Here is an 18,165-nt window from a genome sequence, read left to right as displayed (position 1 = left end):
GATCCCAGCTCACTGAAAATAGGCATGCAGGATGCAGGAATGTTCCTTGTCAAACAACACAATTTTGTTGGACATATCCCATGTACTTGTCAACAAGGGGTTTTCACATCATTGCATCATCTTGGTCAGGTTTAGTAGACCTATTAGAATATATAAATGTTGACCAATATAATCAGAATAATTAACTGTTGACCAATAAAATCAGAATAATTAACTATCTTGCTCATTACTACCAGATTGGTTTACACTACACAAGATCAATAGGCCCACTGCACGAGGGTTAATCTCAATGTATAACTATGAACCAAATGCTAAATCATTTTCTGTGTGCTCTATGGATTTATTTGAAAGTAGCATCCTTGTTTGATGGCACTTGCGCAGTTGATTGTGGAGTAAATACACGACGCACGAGACGTGCATATTAAACATTGGGTGTGGCTTCGATCTCAGGGCCTCTCCCATTTAGGAATATTAAACAGCGACTCATGTATTGCCCCCGCCCCCTCTTCCCCTGAACTTGCAGTAAAGTCTGGGACAGTCATTCGGACACAGACGTCGCTTTCTTAGCTCGTGGGTATTGTTGTATCAGAGGCGATCAGAAATATATAAAGAAAAAGAACAATAGTCGAAAGGACAAAAGAGTGAGTCAAGGGGGCAGGCCATTTTGCAGTGGAAATCTATGCTCTTTTGAAAAGGTGTTGTTCTCCACTCGTGCATGTTCAAATCGGAGGAGTATATAGAGCCGTAGGTCGGCCGGACGTTTAGTTTCGCAGTGAACGGCACTATCAAACAGAAGGCATGATTTTGAGACTGAGTTCAATCTGTGTTGCCTTTTCTATTCATGTCTTCTTGCAATCCATGTGGATTAAGGTACGTGGATATTCAAGCAAACTTCTTACCTTTTGTCCATACAGTAATGCTCTAATTTTACAGTTTTCAACATGCACATTTTCAAGAACTGGTTGTGGCTTTAGGAGGATGCACTGGAAAACTTGAGCATGTTTTCATGTCGCCATCAATTTGATGTTCCAAAATAAATAAATAAACAGTAACGCGTGCCTCTGTAAAATAACAGTATGGGAATTTCTTTGCAATAGTTTGTTGCCAGTTAGTGACTACAAATCACACAATTAGCTATTGTCGATATTAGCTTGTTAACTTAAACATTCGCTAACTGCAACACATCTTATCAAGCTTGATAAGATGTGTTGCAGTTAGCTACTTCTACAGTTGGAAACGTTCAAGCTTGCTTGCATACATGTTGGTTGACAGTTTGAAATGAAGGTATCAAAAGGCAAGACACATTGAAATAAAAGTCATGTCGCTCTTTTTTCCCCCAAAACAGGTGGCTGTGGCATCTGGACACTTCGAATTGCAAATTGTATCGATGCAGAACGTGAATGGCGAACTGCAGACTGGCGTGTGCTGCGATGGATCTCGGAATGCCGCGGATCGCAAGTGCACGAGGGACGAGTGTGATACCTATTTTAAAGTGTGTCTAAAGGAGTACCAGTTGAAGGTCTCTTCGGCGGGACCATGCAGTTTCGGGACGGCGTCTACACCCGTGGTCGGAGGGAATACTTTTTCTTTGCGGAGCATGAGGAGTGACAAGTCGAGGATTGTATTACCTTTCAGCTTTGCTTGGCCGGTGAGTTCATTGCGTAGTTATGTTTGTGTAACATGTTCTTCCTCTCGGGCGCGCGAGTTTGTTGAGAACTTGAACCACAAACAGTTTGGCTCAGCCAAGTCCAATTTAGATTAATGGACAAGAATACGCAACAAAAACGATGGGCAAATAAGTAACTTTTGGATATGCCAATGCCAGCATGTCATTTGAGGCTAGCAGGCTACAAGTGCACGAGCCACGACAAGACAGGAACGCTTTTTGGGGGGTTACATTATTCTTACAAATACAGTATATTATAGTTCAATCGGATTGGCAGAGAATATGTCAAGGTGAGGTCGTCCATAAATTTGCGCTGTCTGAATACTCATCACTAGTGTTCATGCGTCAGTTCTTGGGAATAGGCCGAAATTCAAAATGGGCAATTCCAAATAGGTTTAATCATTTATGAAGAACTGTAGGATCGCATCATTTTACCAATGATGCCCTGCCTAAACGAGATTCATTCCACACTGTCTTTTCCTACAGAGCGCGGCCAGTCGCCGAGCGTCAAACAATGGCTTCTGCAAGAATAGGCAATAAAACAGCTGGGTTATCTAGCCACGGCGTTTACACACAATGCGCTCTCAGGAAGCAGAGAATTCACTCAATGAACTCTATGCATTCCTCTGGTTGACCGTTCTCGTGTGTGTGTGCGCACGTTTTTTTTACCATGCCACATTTTTCATGACTTGAGCCATCCATTTTGATCATGTTTTGAGATTATACTGTCGTTTTGAGAATTGAGAGGAAAAAGCTTGAATGAGGTAGGCTAGATGTACACAGCAATTGTTTTCAAGGATTAGGCGAGAGTTAACCTAAGAACATGACAATTAAAGTGGACTGGCAATATTTCAATGCAGATAAGTTGCCCTGGCAGCATCAAAATATGTTTTGGACACAATGATGTGGCCCCCAAATGGTTTTCTAGACATGCTCCAATATCACTATGAAAAGACCTAGCTAAGAAGCCATTGTTCTATTGCATACTTCCCTTTCCATCCAATTTCTACCTAGCAATTTGGAAACATGTTTAATTACTCAAAGCTTGTTTGCCCAGAATTACCACAAAGACGAGCTCAGAGGAAACATGTAATGAAAGATTGAATGGGGAATTGGCATTTTTTTCACACTTTAATTTGTTGTCATACAATAACCCCTGTTTTGTATGAATTGTACACTTTTAACTCATCAGCATTCAATGAAGAGGTGCCAGGTCATCAATGGGATGAAGTGATTGGATGTTTGAGGGAGTTGCTAGGTAACGAGGCCTCCCACTGGGAGAAATGGAACTGGGAGCAAGGGAGAGGGAGGGGTGCACCTGCAAGGGGGGCATAGTTGATGGAGCCAGCTTTTTTTTTCCCTCCAGACCCTTTGCTTACAGTGTTCTCCATGGCTAGACCTAATGGATGAATAATGATGTGTGTTGTAGAAGGGCGTTGTTGGATTTGTATAGATTTTCACAGAATTAGGATCTGTTTTTTAAATGATTTTTTATTATAAAAATAAAAAAATCTAGGTGGATTGCAAAGAGGATATTCCTAGAACTAGGGGGCTTTTGGAACTATGCCAACATCTTGTTATGTTTAGTTGGTGGCACAGGGCACACGTGTGGACACTTGAGATTCTTGAATATTCCCAAATATTCCATAAACTGGACAGTCAGCATCTATGCCACTACTGTATAGGGGCAGTCGACATTGCTTAAGTCACAAAGGTCTGGCCGCGTATCCTCGCCCCTGACCTTAACACAGGCAGTATAAAGGCCTCTTGTTCCCCCACCGCCCTTTGTCAACCTGGGTCTGAGCGGTTGCGCTTGACCGGACCCAAGACATTCCATCTTTTAACCCTGCCACCCTATAGTAACTGGCGTGTTGAATGGAGCAGTCACCGTCCCCTTACTTTGAAGAAGCAGGGGCGTATTTATTAGTGCACACTGTAGCAAAACATTTTACAACGGAAAATGCGTTGCAACAAAAATGTGTTTCTTATTGGATGACTTTTGATAGGTCCCGCCCCAATTTGGCCAGTTTGCTTCTGTTGGTTCCTATTGAAGAATACACCCCAGACTTGGCTAGACGTTTTGGGCTAGGCTAGAGTGGCCCTGGGTCTGTTTTATAGGTCCACAACCCCGACCCCAAATTGGCACGGGCGAACCAAAACAACCTCACTATGTGCGTCAGTCTGTTTATTGGGCCCTCGAATGGCAGCCTCTTTCCTTGGCCAAAAGTATCGCCAACAACATCTCACTTGCGGTTGTTGAACTTTCATTCCCCCTCTTTTTTCTTTTTTTTACTCTTGCATGTGACACAGGCCACTGTTCTCCTCTTTCTTTTTAGTGCTTGGAGAGAGGAGCTCTCTACCCTCTCTCTCGACCCCTGGCTCGACGGCCCTAGCCAGACAGAAGCAGTGACAGCTTATGTTAACGGTGGGGGGGGGGCTGAACAATAGCCTCGGCCCGGCCGGGCTGGCAGCGAGGATTATGGGAGATAATGGGAGGCCAGGACGGGAATAATGTGGCTGGGGGGGAAGCAACAGGATGCAGCAGTAGACTCAGCAGTGCCGTGGTTCGTTCGGGGCTCCCAGACTAAACCGTTGTGCTGAAGTTGCCATTATTTTGAAGTTTGGCCCCTATTGCCCATCGGTCGCCTTACTCTCGTAATGCCGGTAGGCCTATTATTCCACCACCAGACAGCAGTCCCCAGAGCCAAAGCCTAGAGAAGGATAGAAGCCAGTGGGGATAGTTGACTCTGACGGGACATAGACATAGGCCCCCTCACCACCCCCCCCACCCACGATCAAACAGCGAGCTTGAGTTCAGAGTGACAACGTTGATGCTTGGATTTTTATTTTTCCTGTTCATTTAGTTTTCACTCTCACTTCTCAGGGAGAGTGAAAGGACTATTCTTAGTCTCACTGCTCTCTCGTTCTGTCTTTTCTCTCTCCAAGCCATCGGTCTGCCTCTGTTTCCCCCCCATCTCTTTTTCAGTTTCTCTCCATCCCTCTCCATCCCTCTCCATCTCCCTTACTGTCGTAAAAGCCTCATCTGCCGTGGGGGGGTGTATGTGTGGTGTGTGTTCAGGAGAGGCAGTGGGGAGTGCGTAATAAAGAGGGAGAGATGAAAAGGTGGCTGAACAGAGAGCGGTCCGGCAGTACAGAACTGATAAGCACACAGTGACTTATGAGGTGAGGGTAATCAGAACAGCCTGCTTGTATCTTCTCTGTATTTCATCTGTGCACATTCAGCACAACACGTCCCGATAGAAGTTTTATTTTTAGTGTTTATGTCAAACTGGACATTGTGAGCCAACATGTATACGGGATATTTTAGGTTTCAGAAGCATTGAAAGCTAGTAAATGTCAAAACACTATGGGCCGGTTTCCTGAACACCGATTTTAAGACAAGTCCTGGACCAACAAAAAAAACGATTTCAATGGAGAATTTCTGTTGAATGCTTTTTTAGTCCAAGACTAGTCTTAACCTGTGTGTGTGAAACTGGCCCCATATCAGTTGACCTTTGATAATGGGCGTCTGATGGTGAATAAAGCATGACTTTTTTTTCTTTTTATCCACCAATGTGGTTTCATTCAATGTGGGCAACTATTATTTGATCTTTTCTTCCCCCAAAAAGAATAGCCTTATATCAGTTTCCCTTCATAGGTAGACCAATCAGGCCACCATAGCGTGAGCCCTACTCCTACCGCTCTGCAAACACAGGCACTTACTCAACCTGCCGACTCCCTTCCTGGACGTGCCCAGGCTTGTCTGCTTATTTCACTTGCTTTTGAACTATTTTCTCACACTTATCTCCGCCTCGTGAAAGCGCTGGGCCGTGCCTCTTGTCCCAAAACTGGGTACAGAACATCTAGTTAGGCACCGTTCCAAAAATACTCAAATCAAATTGAAGCAAGAATGGAGTGACGTAGGGGAGGAAGTGGGACAATGTTTGGAGAGGCACCACTAGTCTGGGGACAGAAGGGATGGTGTGCTTTGGTTTCTTACCTGGCTGCTATTTACCGTTTTGGTAAATGTTACTTTGGCACTGTTGAAAGGTGGCCTGTACTAACCGAATGGGTTTGGGAGGTTTGAAATTCTTTTTCTTTGATATTTGTGAGGAAAGGACCGTTTTGAGGGGAGCTGTTTTTTTTTTAATTTAAGGACAGTGCTTTTAAAATGTGAAGTTAGCCAAGTGAAATTCCTCAAGCTTTGGATAGTAAAAGAAACTTGAGTTGACTTGGCTACCACTGTTTTAGCTCGTCTCCATTTCAATGGTTATGATCATGAATCATGATATGCATAATGGCTGCACACACAGTTGGAGCTGCTGTGTGGTTTTTCCCCAAATCTTGACATCATCTGGATTTCCTGTGAGTAATAACCAGTGATTAGACTGACATCCATATAAGATAGCGATCAGTGATTCAATGGAACAATGTAGCTAGCTGCATCCGCTGCTAGGCTGTGCAGTGCTATGTGTGCCAGCGAACCAGTGTCGTGTTTGTTTTAAATGGGACAAAGTGGCAAGGCCATAAGCCCCAGACAAGAGGCCGGGCATGCCTCCAAGGGAGAGGGAGGCGAAAGAACGATCGAGCGAGTGCTGTCTACCCCGACCGCCCCAACCCCCTCCCATCACCCTGTTTCCACCACCACACACTTTCCTCCCCCTCTCATATTTTTGGAGCTTCATTGACAAGTGCTACAAGGAGTGCTCGTGTGAATGTTGGCAAGTGAGTGTCGCGAGTGGAGAGAGGCCCTCTGACTGGAGCCAAGTATGGACCCACACACACACACTTGCATTCAGGCACGCACACACACTTATTTGCGCACACACAAATCAATATATTTTGCACCCAGATGAAAACTCATGATACTGTACACAACAGTCTCAAATGAATGAAGGCACGCATACATACACTCTGGCACACACACTCCTTCCCTCAGCCCAGCCCTCCACGGCTCTCCGCTGTCCGTTATCCGATACCGGTGAGAGCGATGGGGGCCTTAAGAGAGACAAAGAGTTTCAAAGAGGTGCCGAAATAATGGACCCCCCCCCGTCTCCACGGCGTGCATACACACACTGAAATGGCCTTTTTACACACACACACAGCAGAGATCTCTATTCTATCTATTACAGCGCCCTCAAGTCGCTCCACACAACTACTCACGGTGCACTGGAAGGGAAAAATAAAGGAAAGGAACCCAGGATGTTTTTAAACCATGCCAGCGGTTTGCTCTCTTTATCGCCACCCCTTGAATTCTCTATCCGAGGAGGGGGTAGGAAAGCGGTGGGTTAGTTATGGGGTGGGTTGCTGTAAGGGAGAGTGGCTTAGCCCGACCGGATCAGAGGGCTGCTGGCGCCTCGGGGGGGGGGGGCTGTGCTCTCTCTAATCTACAACATATGGAAAACGGCCAATGGACAGACTGAGTTAAACACCACCATACCCACTCACTTGCGGCTCGTGTGTGCGCTCACGAATGGGAAGGAGTTTGGCTGTATTTACACTATTCCCTGTGACTGTGTGCCTATAAAACATTTACATACTCTGTTGTTATACCAGATCTAAGAACAGTTATTACCTCAAATGGACTTTCTCTCCCCCAATTCTTTATATTTCTGCTAATATGGTCTGTGCATTCAAACAGTAGGTTAAATAAGAAGTAGCCTACAGCCAACTCTGTTAGCAGGAACTATGCAGAAAGGAATCTAAAAGTAAACATTTATCAGCCAGTGGTGAAGGAATTAACGCAGCTGTGACTTGTTTTACCTGACACTTCTCTCTATCTTATCAATCTTATCTCTCTCCAGAGGTCCTATACATTGATCGTGGAGGCCTTGGACTTCAACAATGACTCTTCTACGGGCAGTGAGTATTATCCCCCACCATTATGTTACATCTCTCACTCTCTCTGCTCCATTTGGTTTCACATTACAAAAGCAACATGACCCCGTGACCTGGAAGTGGTGGTCCCAGGACAAAAATAAGGAATCTGTAATGCTGTTACTTGCGTGTGTGTGTAAAGGGGCAGAGATGCGTGTGTTGGGTGGGGGGGATTCATATATTGGTAAGGGACATTTAGGGGTCAGGGAAATTATACTTGTGCTTATAAAAATGTTTTTAAAGGCTTTATGCCTGATGGCAGCTGCATCCCCCCCCCCCCCTCCCCCTGCATTTGAAAGGCCATTGGTTGGCATTACTGACCAACAATGGGCAGAACTATCAGGCATAACTATCAAGCATGAGTCATTCCCTCTGTCTCTTGAACTCCCTACTATCGATATGGCTCTCTATTGCGTAACATTACAATTGTCTCATTCAGAAAACAGCGACGGTAGTATAGACTGGTAAGGGAGTGAGTGAGGAAGAGATGGAGAGAGATCACACTACAGATTTAAGCGTTGTTTGTTTTCAGCCTGACCGTTAGGCACTCAGTGGGAGTTATGGCTATGTGTTGCATTTGGCATCCCTCAGGGAACCATTATAGTTCCAGTGTTAATTCGGCCCCAGGGTACGCTGACCCCTGTCCAGGTGTGCTTTGGCCCAGAAGGAGGGGGGGGGCAGTTGTTCCACCACAGCCAAGTCTACATCGAGCATGAAACTAAGCTTTGCATTCGGGCCAATAAATGCCAAATGCGAAGAGGTTAGTGTGAGGTTGAAGACTTTATTTTTCGAAAGCCCTCCCACCGACAAGCACACACAACAAGACAGCTAGATCAATGAAAACGTCTGCCAAGGAAGAGGGCCAAACGAGGACAGGCCAAATATTGACCGTCTCACTCAGCGTCGACAAGCAAAGTGACCTGGGTACGTGGCCAGTTAGCCTCCAATAAGCAGACTCATTAAAAGCCTATCACAGTTGTGATGTTAATGCTAGCCAAATACACTGCTACGGCTAACCTTAGTCTATAGTTGGCGTCTCTAAATTGTGCTTACGTAAGCTTAAATTACAAGTTACCGAGGTAACTGTCATGTCTGTGCCGACTTGACTCATTGCCCCGAGCAGTATTCATCACGAAACTGAGAGGTTTAAATGTTTGGTCAAATCTCCAGGATGGTCCAGTATGGTTTTCTTGAGGTTGGCTGTATTTAAAAAAATATGCTACGTTAGCTCTATTTCTCACACCGTCAACAGTCTAGGAATTTCCTGTTTGATATGGTGGGTCACAGTTTGCTTCCAGGTCGTTTTTTTACATTTTTATATATATATGTATATTTGGTTTGAGGACCCTGGGTTAATTTTGTCTGTTATTTCGCCTAACCACAACCCCCTCGCCGTCAAACTATTCCGGGCCTCAGGTAGTGAGAGGGTGTCACCTCACCCCGACCACACTTTGCACTCCACCGGCGAAATACCACATTGTAGCTCAGGATTCTAGAATGGCCTGGAATATTACTACTATGGCCCGCCACTACAACTAACACTGCCGTAACAAAGCAGCTTTCCCTCCAAGAAAAGAGGAGTAAACAAACTCGAAGCTTACGTTTTTGTTCGTTTTCGCGCCCCCTTGTCAAAGCTCGCAAAGGCTGAACGGAATTTAAGTGGGCAGACTATTTTTTTTTTAAATTTTCTATACAGAAAATTGCGTTGGGGTTTGCATTACTGCCTTTCTATATTTCTAGAACGCCAGAGGGTTTCTTCATGGAAAATGGGATTAGGAGGCAGTGCCCTAACACCGCGTGACATAGCTGCGCTGGTATGGTAGGGATGGCGTCCTCTCTCCCTCGAGCGCTGACCCCGGTGAGGTCGAGTTTGTTTGGGTGCAAGGGTAGCAGAGGGTGGCGACGTGGGCAGGGACAGAAGGGGGCATCACTAATGTCTGTTGGCAGCAGTAGATTTGGATGGCAATTCATGTTTGGGCATTTACCCACTGATATTGGGAGACCCTGTACTAGTAAAGACCGAGAAATGTCCCAAAGCAAGACGCTTTGTCTTGCTGAATGGGCATTCTCATCCTCATGTGTTGACATCTGTGTATATATTGTGTCTGTTTGAATGACTGCATTTGTCTTTGCCTCACCCTTATGCCCATGTGTTTCCTACCAGTCCCTCTGACTCCTCTCTCTCTCTCTCTCTCTCTCTCCAATCCATTTCCCTCCATCAGGTGGGGGAGGCGAGATGATCGAGAAGGCCGTTCAGTCGGGCATGATCAACCCCAGCCGCCAGTGGCAGAGCCTGAAGCACAACGGGCCGGTGGGCCAGTTCGAGTACCAGATCCGGGTCAGCTGCGACGAGCATTACTACGGTTTCGGCTGCAACAAGTTCTGCCGTCCGCGCGACGACTTTTTTGGCCACTACAACTGCGACCACAACGGCAACAAGACCTGCCTCGAAGGGTGGTCCGGACTAGAATGCAGCACTGGTAAGAGTGGGGTTTAACCAAAGTAGTTGTCTGTAATTTTACAGCAACGTGAAGCCAAACGCTAAGGCCATTTTTTTACCACGGGGTTAGACAGTTGAACAAAGCTCAAAAGGCATTGATAAGTGACATTCATCAAGAATCAATTGGAATATATACTTTAAATGATCAAAATGTTCTATAAATAACAGTGGGCCTTTTCAAGGGCAAGTTGTGCTTTAGTGCCTTTCTGTTAGCATGCCATCATTAAGGCAAGGAAGTCCAAAACTAGCGAAAGTGACAATGGACTGCAATTGTGTAGAGGTGAATCTGACCAGAGAGAGAATGAACACTAGACTAAATGATATCATTTAGGGGTGGGGTCAAGCTGGCTTCTTCACCCATTGACACCAGGGCATATTGTCTTAACACAGCAGATTTTGGCCACGGCCGGCCTGCCAGGCTTGTACAAATAGTTAGCGTTGCCGTTTGGAATTTGGGCTGTTTGCAACGCACCAGCGCACCCCCTAGGCCTTAGTATCCTAGTGGGGAGCGATGGCAGAGCTCTGGGATAAGTCTTGGATTTTATAGGATTACTGCCCCGGTTGGAGCTTAGGACATTCCCACGAGTTTGGAGATGAGATAGGGGAGGGGGAACTGTCTGACATCATCATGCTGACTCTTTGTGTTTTCTCTCTCTCTCTCTCGTCACTCGTACTTTTTTTTAATTTTTCCTGTGAATTTCTTGCTGACTCTCACTGTCACCCCACTTGGACTTTCTCCTTTATTTCCTCCCTCATTTTCTTTCTCTCTCTCAGCTATTTGCAGGCAAGGCTGCAGCACTGAACATGGTTCCTGTAAATTGCCCGGAGATTGCAAGTAAGCACCTATTTTTTTTTATATATTTGTTTAAACTTTTTTTCCCCGCTAGCCTAAGTTAGTAAAACGCTCACTGGAAAGTGCCAGACTCAGAATCTTGCTGCAACTTGTTGTCACAGCAACATCCTTGTACCACATGGAAATAATGCCATTGGCAGGGGGAATTCCCAACACCATGGGTTCTGCCCACTTTGGATTGGCACCAGACTCAATGGAGACGTAGTCATTTTTGGCAGTGTCTTCGTTAGATATCACTATACGTTCTACACAATACTATACGTGGCAATCAAAGTCACAACCCTTGATCATGATGTGGTCATTAGGCATCAAACAGAAGAAAACGGACTGAAGCAGGAAGTGACTGTTTAAAAAATAAATTAAAAAAATGTACATTGCGTGCCCTAATAAACACAACTCGATGAATCCCCCCTCCCGTTATCCAGAGCTGTGAAGGGCCCGAACCTTTGCGTGTTTTGGGAAGGGAGTGTATGTGGGGTGGGTTGGAGATTATTTACATTTACATTACATTTAAGTCATTTAGCAGACGCTCTTATCCAGAGCGACTTACAAATTGGTGCTTTCACCTTATGACATCCAGTGGAACAGCCACTTTACAATAGTGCATCTAAATCTTTTAAGGGGGGTGAGAAGGATTACTTTATCCTATCCTAGGTATTCCTTAAAGAGGTGGGGTTTCAGGTGTCTCCGGAAGGTGGTGATTGACTCCGCTGTCCTGGCGTCGTGAGGGAGTTTGTTCCACCATTGGGGGGCCAGAGCAGCGAACCGTTTTGACTGGGCTGAGCGGGAACTGTACTTCCTCAGTGGTAGGGAGGCGAGCAGGCCAGAGGTGGATGAACGCAGTGCCCTTGTTTGGGTGTAGGGCCTGATCAGAGCCTGGAGGTACTGAGGTGCCGTTCCCCTCACAGCTCCGTAGGCAAGCACCATGGTCTTGTAGCGGATGCGAGCTTCAACTGGAAGCCAGTGGAGAGAGCGGAGGAGCGGGGTGACGTGAGAGAACTTGGGAAGGTTGAACACCAGACGGGCTGCGGCGTTCTGGATGAGTTGTAGGGGTTTAATGGCACAGGCAGGGAGCCCAGCCAACAGCGAGTTGCAGTAATCCAGACGGGAGATGACAAGTGCCTGGATTAGGACCTGCGCCGCTTCCTGTGTGAGGCAGGGTCGTACTCTGCGGATGTTGTAGAGCATGAACCTACAGGAACGGGCCACCGCGACCCCTCTCGACCCCCTTTGCACACGTCTGCCGGGGGCCCCCAGAGTGGTGAGAGCTTAATGGTGGCGGTGGAATCTGGTCTCGAAGACCTCTGTCAAATTCAAAGGTTTTCTTTTTTCTTTCACCTGTCTGTTTCCCCCACCCTCTTTCACCTGTCTGTTTCCCCCACCCTCTCACCTGTCTGTTTCCCCACCCTCTCTCACCTGTCTGTTTCCCCCACCCTCTCTCACCTGTCTGTTTCCCCCACCCTCTCTCACCTGTCTGTTTCCCCCACCCTCTCTCACCTGTCTGTTTCCCCCACCCTCTCTCACCTGTCTGTTTCCCCCACCCTCTCTCACCTGTCTGTTTCCCCCACCCTCTCTCACCTGTCTGTTTCCCCCACCCTCTCTCACCTGTCTGTTTCCCCCACCCTCTCTCACCTGTCTGTTTCCCCCACCCTCTCTCACCTGTCTGTTTCCCCCACCCTCTTTCACCTGTCTGTTTCCCCCACCCTCTTTCACCTGTCTGTTTCCCCCACCCTCTTTCACCTGTCTGTTTCCCCCACCCTCTCTCACCTCCCTTCAGCGCCACGCTTTGATGTCGTGTTAGTTAGCCTTTTCAGTCTCGCAGCCAAGAAACAATCGAAAGCGGTGCTAGGAGACATTAGCATGTTGTGGAGATTCTGGAGAAGCTTCTATGGCTTTTATCTGAACTTGAATACACATCTGATTCTTAAGGAAGGCCGGAGTGGAATGGGTACTTTTGAGGGTTTCACATTTCCTCCATATTTGCTAGATTTTGCAGCTCTTTTGAATGAGGTAGGAGATATATATATTGGGTAGCTGGGATAATTATCCATTGCCTCAAGCAAGGGTGGGGTGGGCTGGGCATGGATACCAGGGATGAATTCTAAGGGATGGGGGTGTGTGTATATTTGATTCGCTCTGTTATGACTCATTTGAGAAGCTTTCCCCTGCTAGTTCACTGCCCAGACAATACTTTTTACTTACTCAAGGAGCAGCCTTAGCCCTGCCGAACCCATTCCTGTGTGTGTTAAAAGATTGTGATACATTGTCTGTGTTTTTAAGCGGGATAGTGTTGAGCACTGAACAAGTTTTTTTTGTTAAGCTCGGTCATCCCGGGCATTGAGTACTTATCGAGTGTGTGTGTGTGTGTCCTGCAGGTGTCTGTACGGCTGGCAGGGCGAGTACTGTGATAAGTGCATTCCTCACCCGGGCTGTGTGCACGGAACCTGCGTGGAACCGTGGCAGTGCCTCTGTGACACAAACTTTGGCGGCCAGCTCTGCGACAAAGGTAAGCATACACATGCAAGAATAGCAAATGCACAGAGGTATACTACAAAGCGTGATCATTGAGTTGGCCAGCTAACTTTGTAAATGACCAGAAATAGGCCTACTGATTTTCTGGTTCATTAAGAAAGCTAAACTTATGGTTTTGGTTGTTTCAATCACAACATGTCAATTTCAAGCTTATCTTAAAGAAATGTATTTATTTGGGCAAGTTAGCAGGCTAACTCATTGATCCTGCTTTATAGTATACCCCCCCTGGTCTGTAGATATACAGCTGATAACTGGTGCCCTCACCAACGCACACTCACACTTTTCCCTCCCTGTCTTCCAGACCTGAACACATGTGGTACGTTCCAGCCCTGTTTGAACATGGGGACGTGCAGCAACACTGGACCTGACAAGTACCACTGTGCCTGTCCTGACGGCTACTCTGGTGTCAACTGCGAAAAAGGTGAGTCGCCTGACACGCACACATACGTGTACTTGCGTGTGTGTGTAAGTCTCTTGTAGTGTCTAGGGTCTGGTTCCACTCAATGTTTCGTCCTTATGAGAGTGAAATTGGAGTAGAAAACAAGGTAGGATAAGAATAACTTTATTGTTCCCAGAGGGAAGTTGGTCTTGGGCACTCATAGCGCAGCTGATCTACTATGCTGGAGATTTTATTTTATTCTATCTCTCTGCTGTCTCCCACTCAATCTTTTGTATTTTGTGGTGAAGACAGAGAAAAAGGTATTTGTTTTCCCAAGACCAGTCGGTGAGATCCGAGTCATGTGGTGAGACGGGGTTGGAAGTCGAGGGGTCATAGTTCAGGGGTTGGGGGGGGGAGGGGGTCAGTCCCGTGCTTAACCCCATCCAGGAGGTTCCGTTCGTAGGGCGGTCTCCCGCGTCACTCCGGCCAGGAGGTGACGACCTCATTAAGGCGTCGTCAAGGGAAAAGGGAACTGGAGGAGACCCAGTAACAGAGCTAACCTTTCTATGAGGTGGGATTGTATTCTACCTTCAACAAATCTAAGTTACCTCACATCTTCAAGTTGTTTAAATGTGTCAGTTGTTTAAGTCAAGGTTGGTTTCTATAAAGTTTGAGTTTTGATCATAGGAATGAGTTGTATATGTAATTATTTTTGAGTTGAGGACGTTTCAATGAAGTTGGGTCGAATTCGCTCATTAGGATACGTAGATGGCCCTTGTTTTGTGTGGGGGTCAATGGAGACATGACTCAGCTAATTGAGGAGGAAGCTCCCTGTAGGCGTTGTCAGTCAAACACGCCCGCTCTGTGTTTGTCTAGGACAGTTGCCACCTCTGTAGCGAGGGTTTGAAAACTATTGCCGGTCATCTTGAGCGCGAGGGAGGGAGTGGAGGAAGGAGGGAGGGAGAGAACGAGGGAAAGAAGAGGGGGATTCCAGCTTCCAACCAAGCCTGAATTCTCCTTTTCTTTTTCTCTCCCAGCCAGACCCAACAACATTAAACCCCCCCTCCTGTGCTCCTCTCCCCCCCTCTCTTCCTCCCCTGCCCCTAGCCTGCTGACACCAATCAACAGTCTTCTCCCTCTCGCCTCCCCCTCGGGGGTAGTCCCAAATGGCACCCTATTCAGTGCACTGCTTTTGACCAGGGCTAATAGGGCTCTGGTCAAACGTAGTGCATTATATAGTGAATAGGGTGCCATTTGTGATGCGGGTCAGTCTGCCTGCCAAGGAATGCAGAGCACTAATTGATTTGAGCGGAGGAATCCGTCGTGACTTGTGAGTTTGCTATTCTCTTCCCTCCTGTCTTCTCTTGTCCTCCCGCGGAGGGATGGACAATGATTTGCGTTCGGGTGGAAGTCATGGCGCGAACGCTCTGCGGGTCAGCGTGCCATGACAGACGTTTTCCTGCTAGCTGGCTAGAGTTAATGCTAAGACTATAGGGCTAGGGCCCTGGGGGGCTAGTGACATGGGAGAGGGGATGTTTTTTTTTGTTTTTTTTAACAACGTAGACCTAGTGGGGGAATGGACCCTGTCTTTCTGTCTCTCGCTTTCTCTCTGTGTATTTTATTCTTTGTCTGGCTGTCTTTTTCCTCTGAGGAAATTTCTCTTGTTCTGTTTATTTCTCTTGCACTCAGCACTCTCCTTTATCCTTCCCTATCTCTCCCTCCCTTGTCTGTCTCACTCTCTCGCTCCTCGTCTTGCGGTGTGGTCCAGAGCTGGTTAGTGAGAGGTCAAAGGGGCTTTCCACTCCACTGGCTGTAGCCTAGCTGGGCCAGAGAGAGCCGCTGGGAACCGACAGCAGCGAGGGGGAAAACCCACCCCACCCTCCTGCAGTGTGAGAACTGAGTTTAGGAGTTTAACTCTCTCTCTCCTCTCTCTCCTCTACCTGCTACATCTACCTTTCTCTGTTCTTTGCCTTTCCTATCTCCCTTTTACCCACTCAATCTATCTATCTCTCTGTTTCGCTCTGTCTCTCGGTCCATAGCAGAGCATGCTTGTCTGTCGGAGCCCTGTTTTAACGGAGGGAGATGTGTGGAGACCAGTCAGGGCTTCGAGTGCCAGTGTTCCCCCGGCTGGAGTGGCCCTTCCTGCAGCATCAGTAAGTAATACATTATAGTGTGTAAATTCAGTATTATACTCAGTGGGTTTACCCTTGCACATTCACCGGGCCTCTAGCACTAGAGAAGCCTGTCCTCTAGCACTAGAGAAGCCTGGCCTCTAGCACTAGAGAAGCCTGGCCTCTAGCACTAGAGAAGCCTGGCCTCTAGCACTAGAGAAGCCTGGCCTCTAGCACTAGAGAAGCCTGGCCTCGTTGGATTCCCCCTTCGTACCAATGACATCTTTTGGACGTCAGCACAAAAGCAATAATGGCATTATAATGAATGTGTTGGTTTTATGACGGTAGTCAAAAATGGTCCATTGTCAGTTATTGAACACACTATTTGTGGCCTCGCTCGTGCTTACAGCATTTTGCTCATCTTCACGCCAGTTGGACCTTATTTAGTTGTTATCTCTCGTTCTAACAGTCACCCCCCCCACACACACACACTTGCTTGCAACACTTGGCACAAACGAGTCGCTTGCAGCTGAAACAGGTTTCGTGGGTTTTATTGCGAGCTCATCTGCCCACCTGGCAGTTTCTCCTTGGCTTTGCACAATTCCTCTCGTGGAATCTTCGCTGCTGCCTTGACCCCCTCACGTCTCTCACGTAGCCCGTGTGCTCGACTCACGATGAAGTCTCTCCTGCTCATGGGGTTCATGCACTGCTTAAACAGCACGTGTGTGTTGATGGCAGCCAAGACAAGCATGTTTTAGAACACCGTTGAAAGGCCAGCGGCAAGTTCCTCCTTTCACTGTGTACAGCTGTGCCATTTTGATCCCAAAAATCCACAACCTATGGAATAGAATAAAGTAGAAAGCAGTAGGATCTTTTTCTCATAGGGAATAACGACATGTGTGATACAGTAGAGCACAATGCGTTGTATAACTTGATTTATATATGGCGATGCGCACAGTGGTATAAAAAATTCCCAATTGTTATACTTAGTCACCCAGTAAAACACAGCTAGAGTAAAAGTATCAAAGTATATTTAAATATACTTAAGTATCAAAAGTACAAGTTGATGCTATACATTTTTTTTTATTCCTTATATTAAGCAAACCATGATATTAAGCTCCCGCCTCGCTTTGTTCAAGGTGCCAACCAGGCTTGTTTTCTTTGCGAGCAACTTGTTCGCCAATGACGGTGACGTGAAGAAATTGTCAGTGTTGACATTTCTCTCCGCTACCGTTTTTGAGATTATCATTTGAATAGATGAATAGAATAGAATGGCCAGCTCTGTTCTTCATTCACAACTGGTGATTGCATAGTTCGCATCCATTCTCCCCCATCATAATTTACTTCATTTTTTAAATGTATTTTTTCAGCTCTTATGTGTGAAATGAGTTTCGGTATAGTTTAGGTTCAGTTTCGAGGCAATTATCAGGGGGATTATCAACTATGCACGGCACCTCCCAACTGTCGAGAGGAGGAGGGGATCAGGCCCTACTATCGGGAGAAAGTAGCGCGGGGGGGGGGGGGGGGGGGGGACACCATACAAAACATGACATACCCTCCTAAACCTGCTTATAACTCCAGTTCTTTTTGTGATTATTAATAGGGGTTAAGATTCTAACAACCACATTTTGTTATATAGACTTTATTTTGAAAAAGTCCATGACGGCGGTGACTTAAAAAAAAAAAAAGTGTTATTTTGGGTCATCAAGACACCATCAGCCTTTCAACAAGCGCTAAAGACCTAGCCATAGTCATGGATGTCTGATTTGTCATTCCACGTGTAGCCGTAACACACTTGTTTCCTCCCTCCAGATGTGGACGAGTGTTTCCCCAACCCCTGTGGCCACGGGGGCACCTGCCAGGACCAGGTCAACGGCTTCAAGTGCACCTGTCCCTCCCAGTGGAGCGGCAAGACCTGCCTCATTGGTCAGTCAGTCCTCTATCCCGTAACACCCTGCACCACCTCTATCATACAGCCACTGAGCTCTCATTCATCCTCTATTTTCCCCCCCTAAAAAAATATATATATATATATACCTCTATCCCACACACCCCTGCACCTCCTCTATCATACAACCACCTAGTTCGCTGTCATCCTCTATAATTAAAAAAACAAACATTTACCTCATATCCCACAAAACCCAACTCCTATTGTATCCCTTTTGACACAGAAACAACTGAGTACTTTTAAATCCTACAAACCTCTACCTTCTACCTCACAACAGCCTAGTCCTCTATCCCACTACC

At 46.6% G+C, this 18,165-nt stretch overlaps 1 protein-coding gene across 3 annotated transcripts in view; it reads left to right on the top strand.

Moving 5' to 3' along the window:
- The first annotated feature begins 516 nt into the window (after positions 1 to 516).
- LOC115142642 (protein jagged-1b-like) overlaps positions 517 to 18,165 on the top strand; it is a 31,816-nt gene continuing 14,167 nt past the window's right edge. For 2 of the 3 annotated variants that reach the window (XM_029682249.2, XM_029682247.2), the window contains exons 1-9: positions 517 to 870; positions 1,346 to 1,648; positions 7,471 to 7,528; positions 9,766 to 10,023; positions 10,818 to 10,878; positions 13,272 to 13,402; positions 13,730 to 13,849; positions 15,847 to 15,960; positions 17,731 to 17,844. In XM_029682249.2, the coding sequence (XP_029538109.1) occupies positions 799 to 870; positions 1,346 to 1,648; positions 7,471 to 7,528; positions 9,766 to 10,023; positions 10,818 to 10,878; positions 13,272 to 13,402; positions 13,730 to 13,849; positions 15,847 to 15,960; positions 17,731 to 17,844 (1,231 nt within the window). In that variant the 5' untranslated portion in view covers positions 517 to 798. The remainder of the gene's footprint in view (positions 871 to 1,345; positions 1,649 to 7,470; positions 7,529 to 9,765; positions 10,024 to 10,817; positions 10,879 to 13,271; positions 13,403 to 13,729; positions 13,850 to 15,846; positions 15,961 to 17,730; positions 17,845 to 18,165) is intronic. The other variant, XM_029682248.2, reaches the window with a different exon arrangement.

This window comes from Oncorhynchus nerka, linkage group LG15, assembly GCF_034236695.1.
Source record: "Oncorhynchus nerka isolate Pitt River linkage group LG15, Oner_Uvic_2.0, whole genome shotgun sequence".
In the NCBI taxonomy this organism is placed as follows: domain Eukaryota; kingdom Metazoa; phylum Chordata; class Actinopteri; order Salmoniformes; family Salmonidae; genus Oncorhynchus; species Oncorhynchus nerka.
Note: the sequence above shows the minus strand (reverse complement) of the source record. Positions and strands in the feature narration are given on the sequence as shown.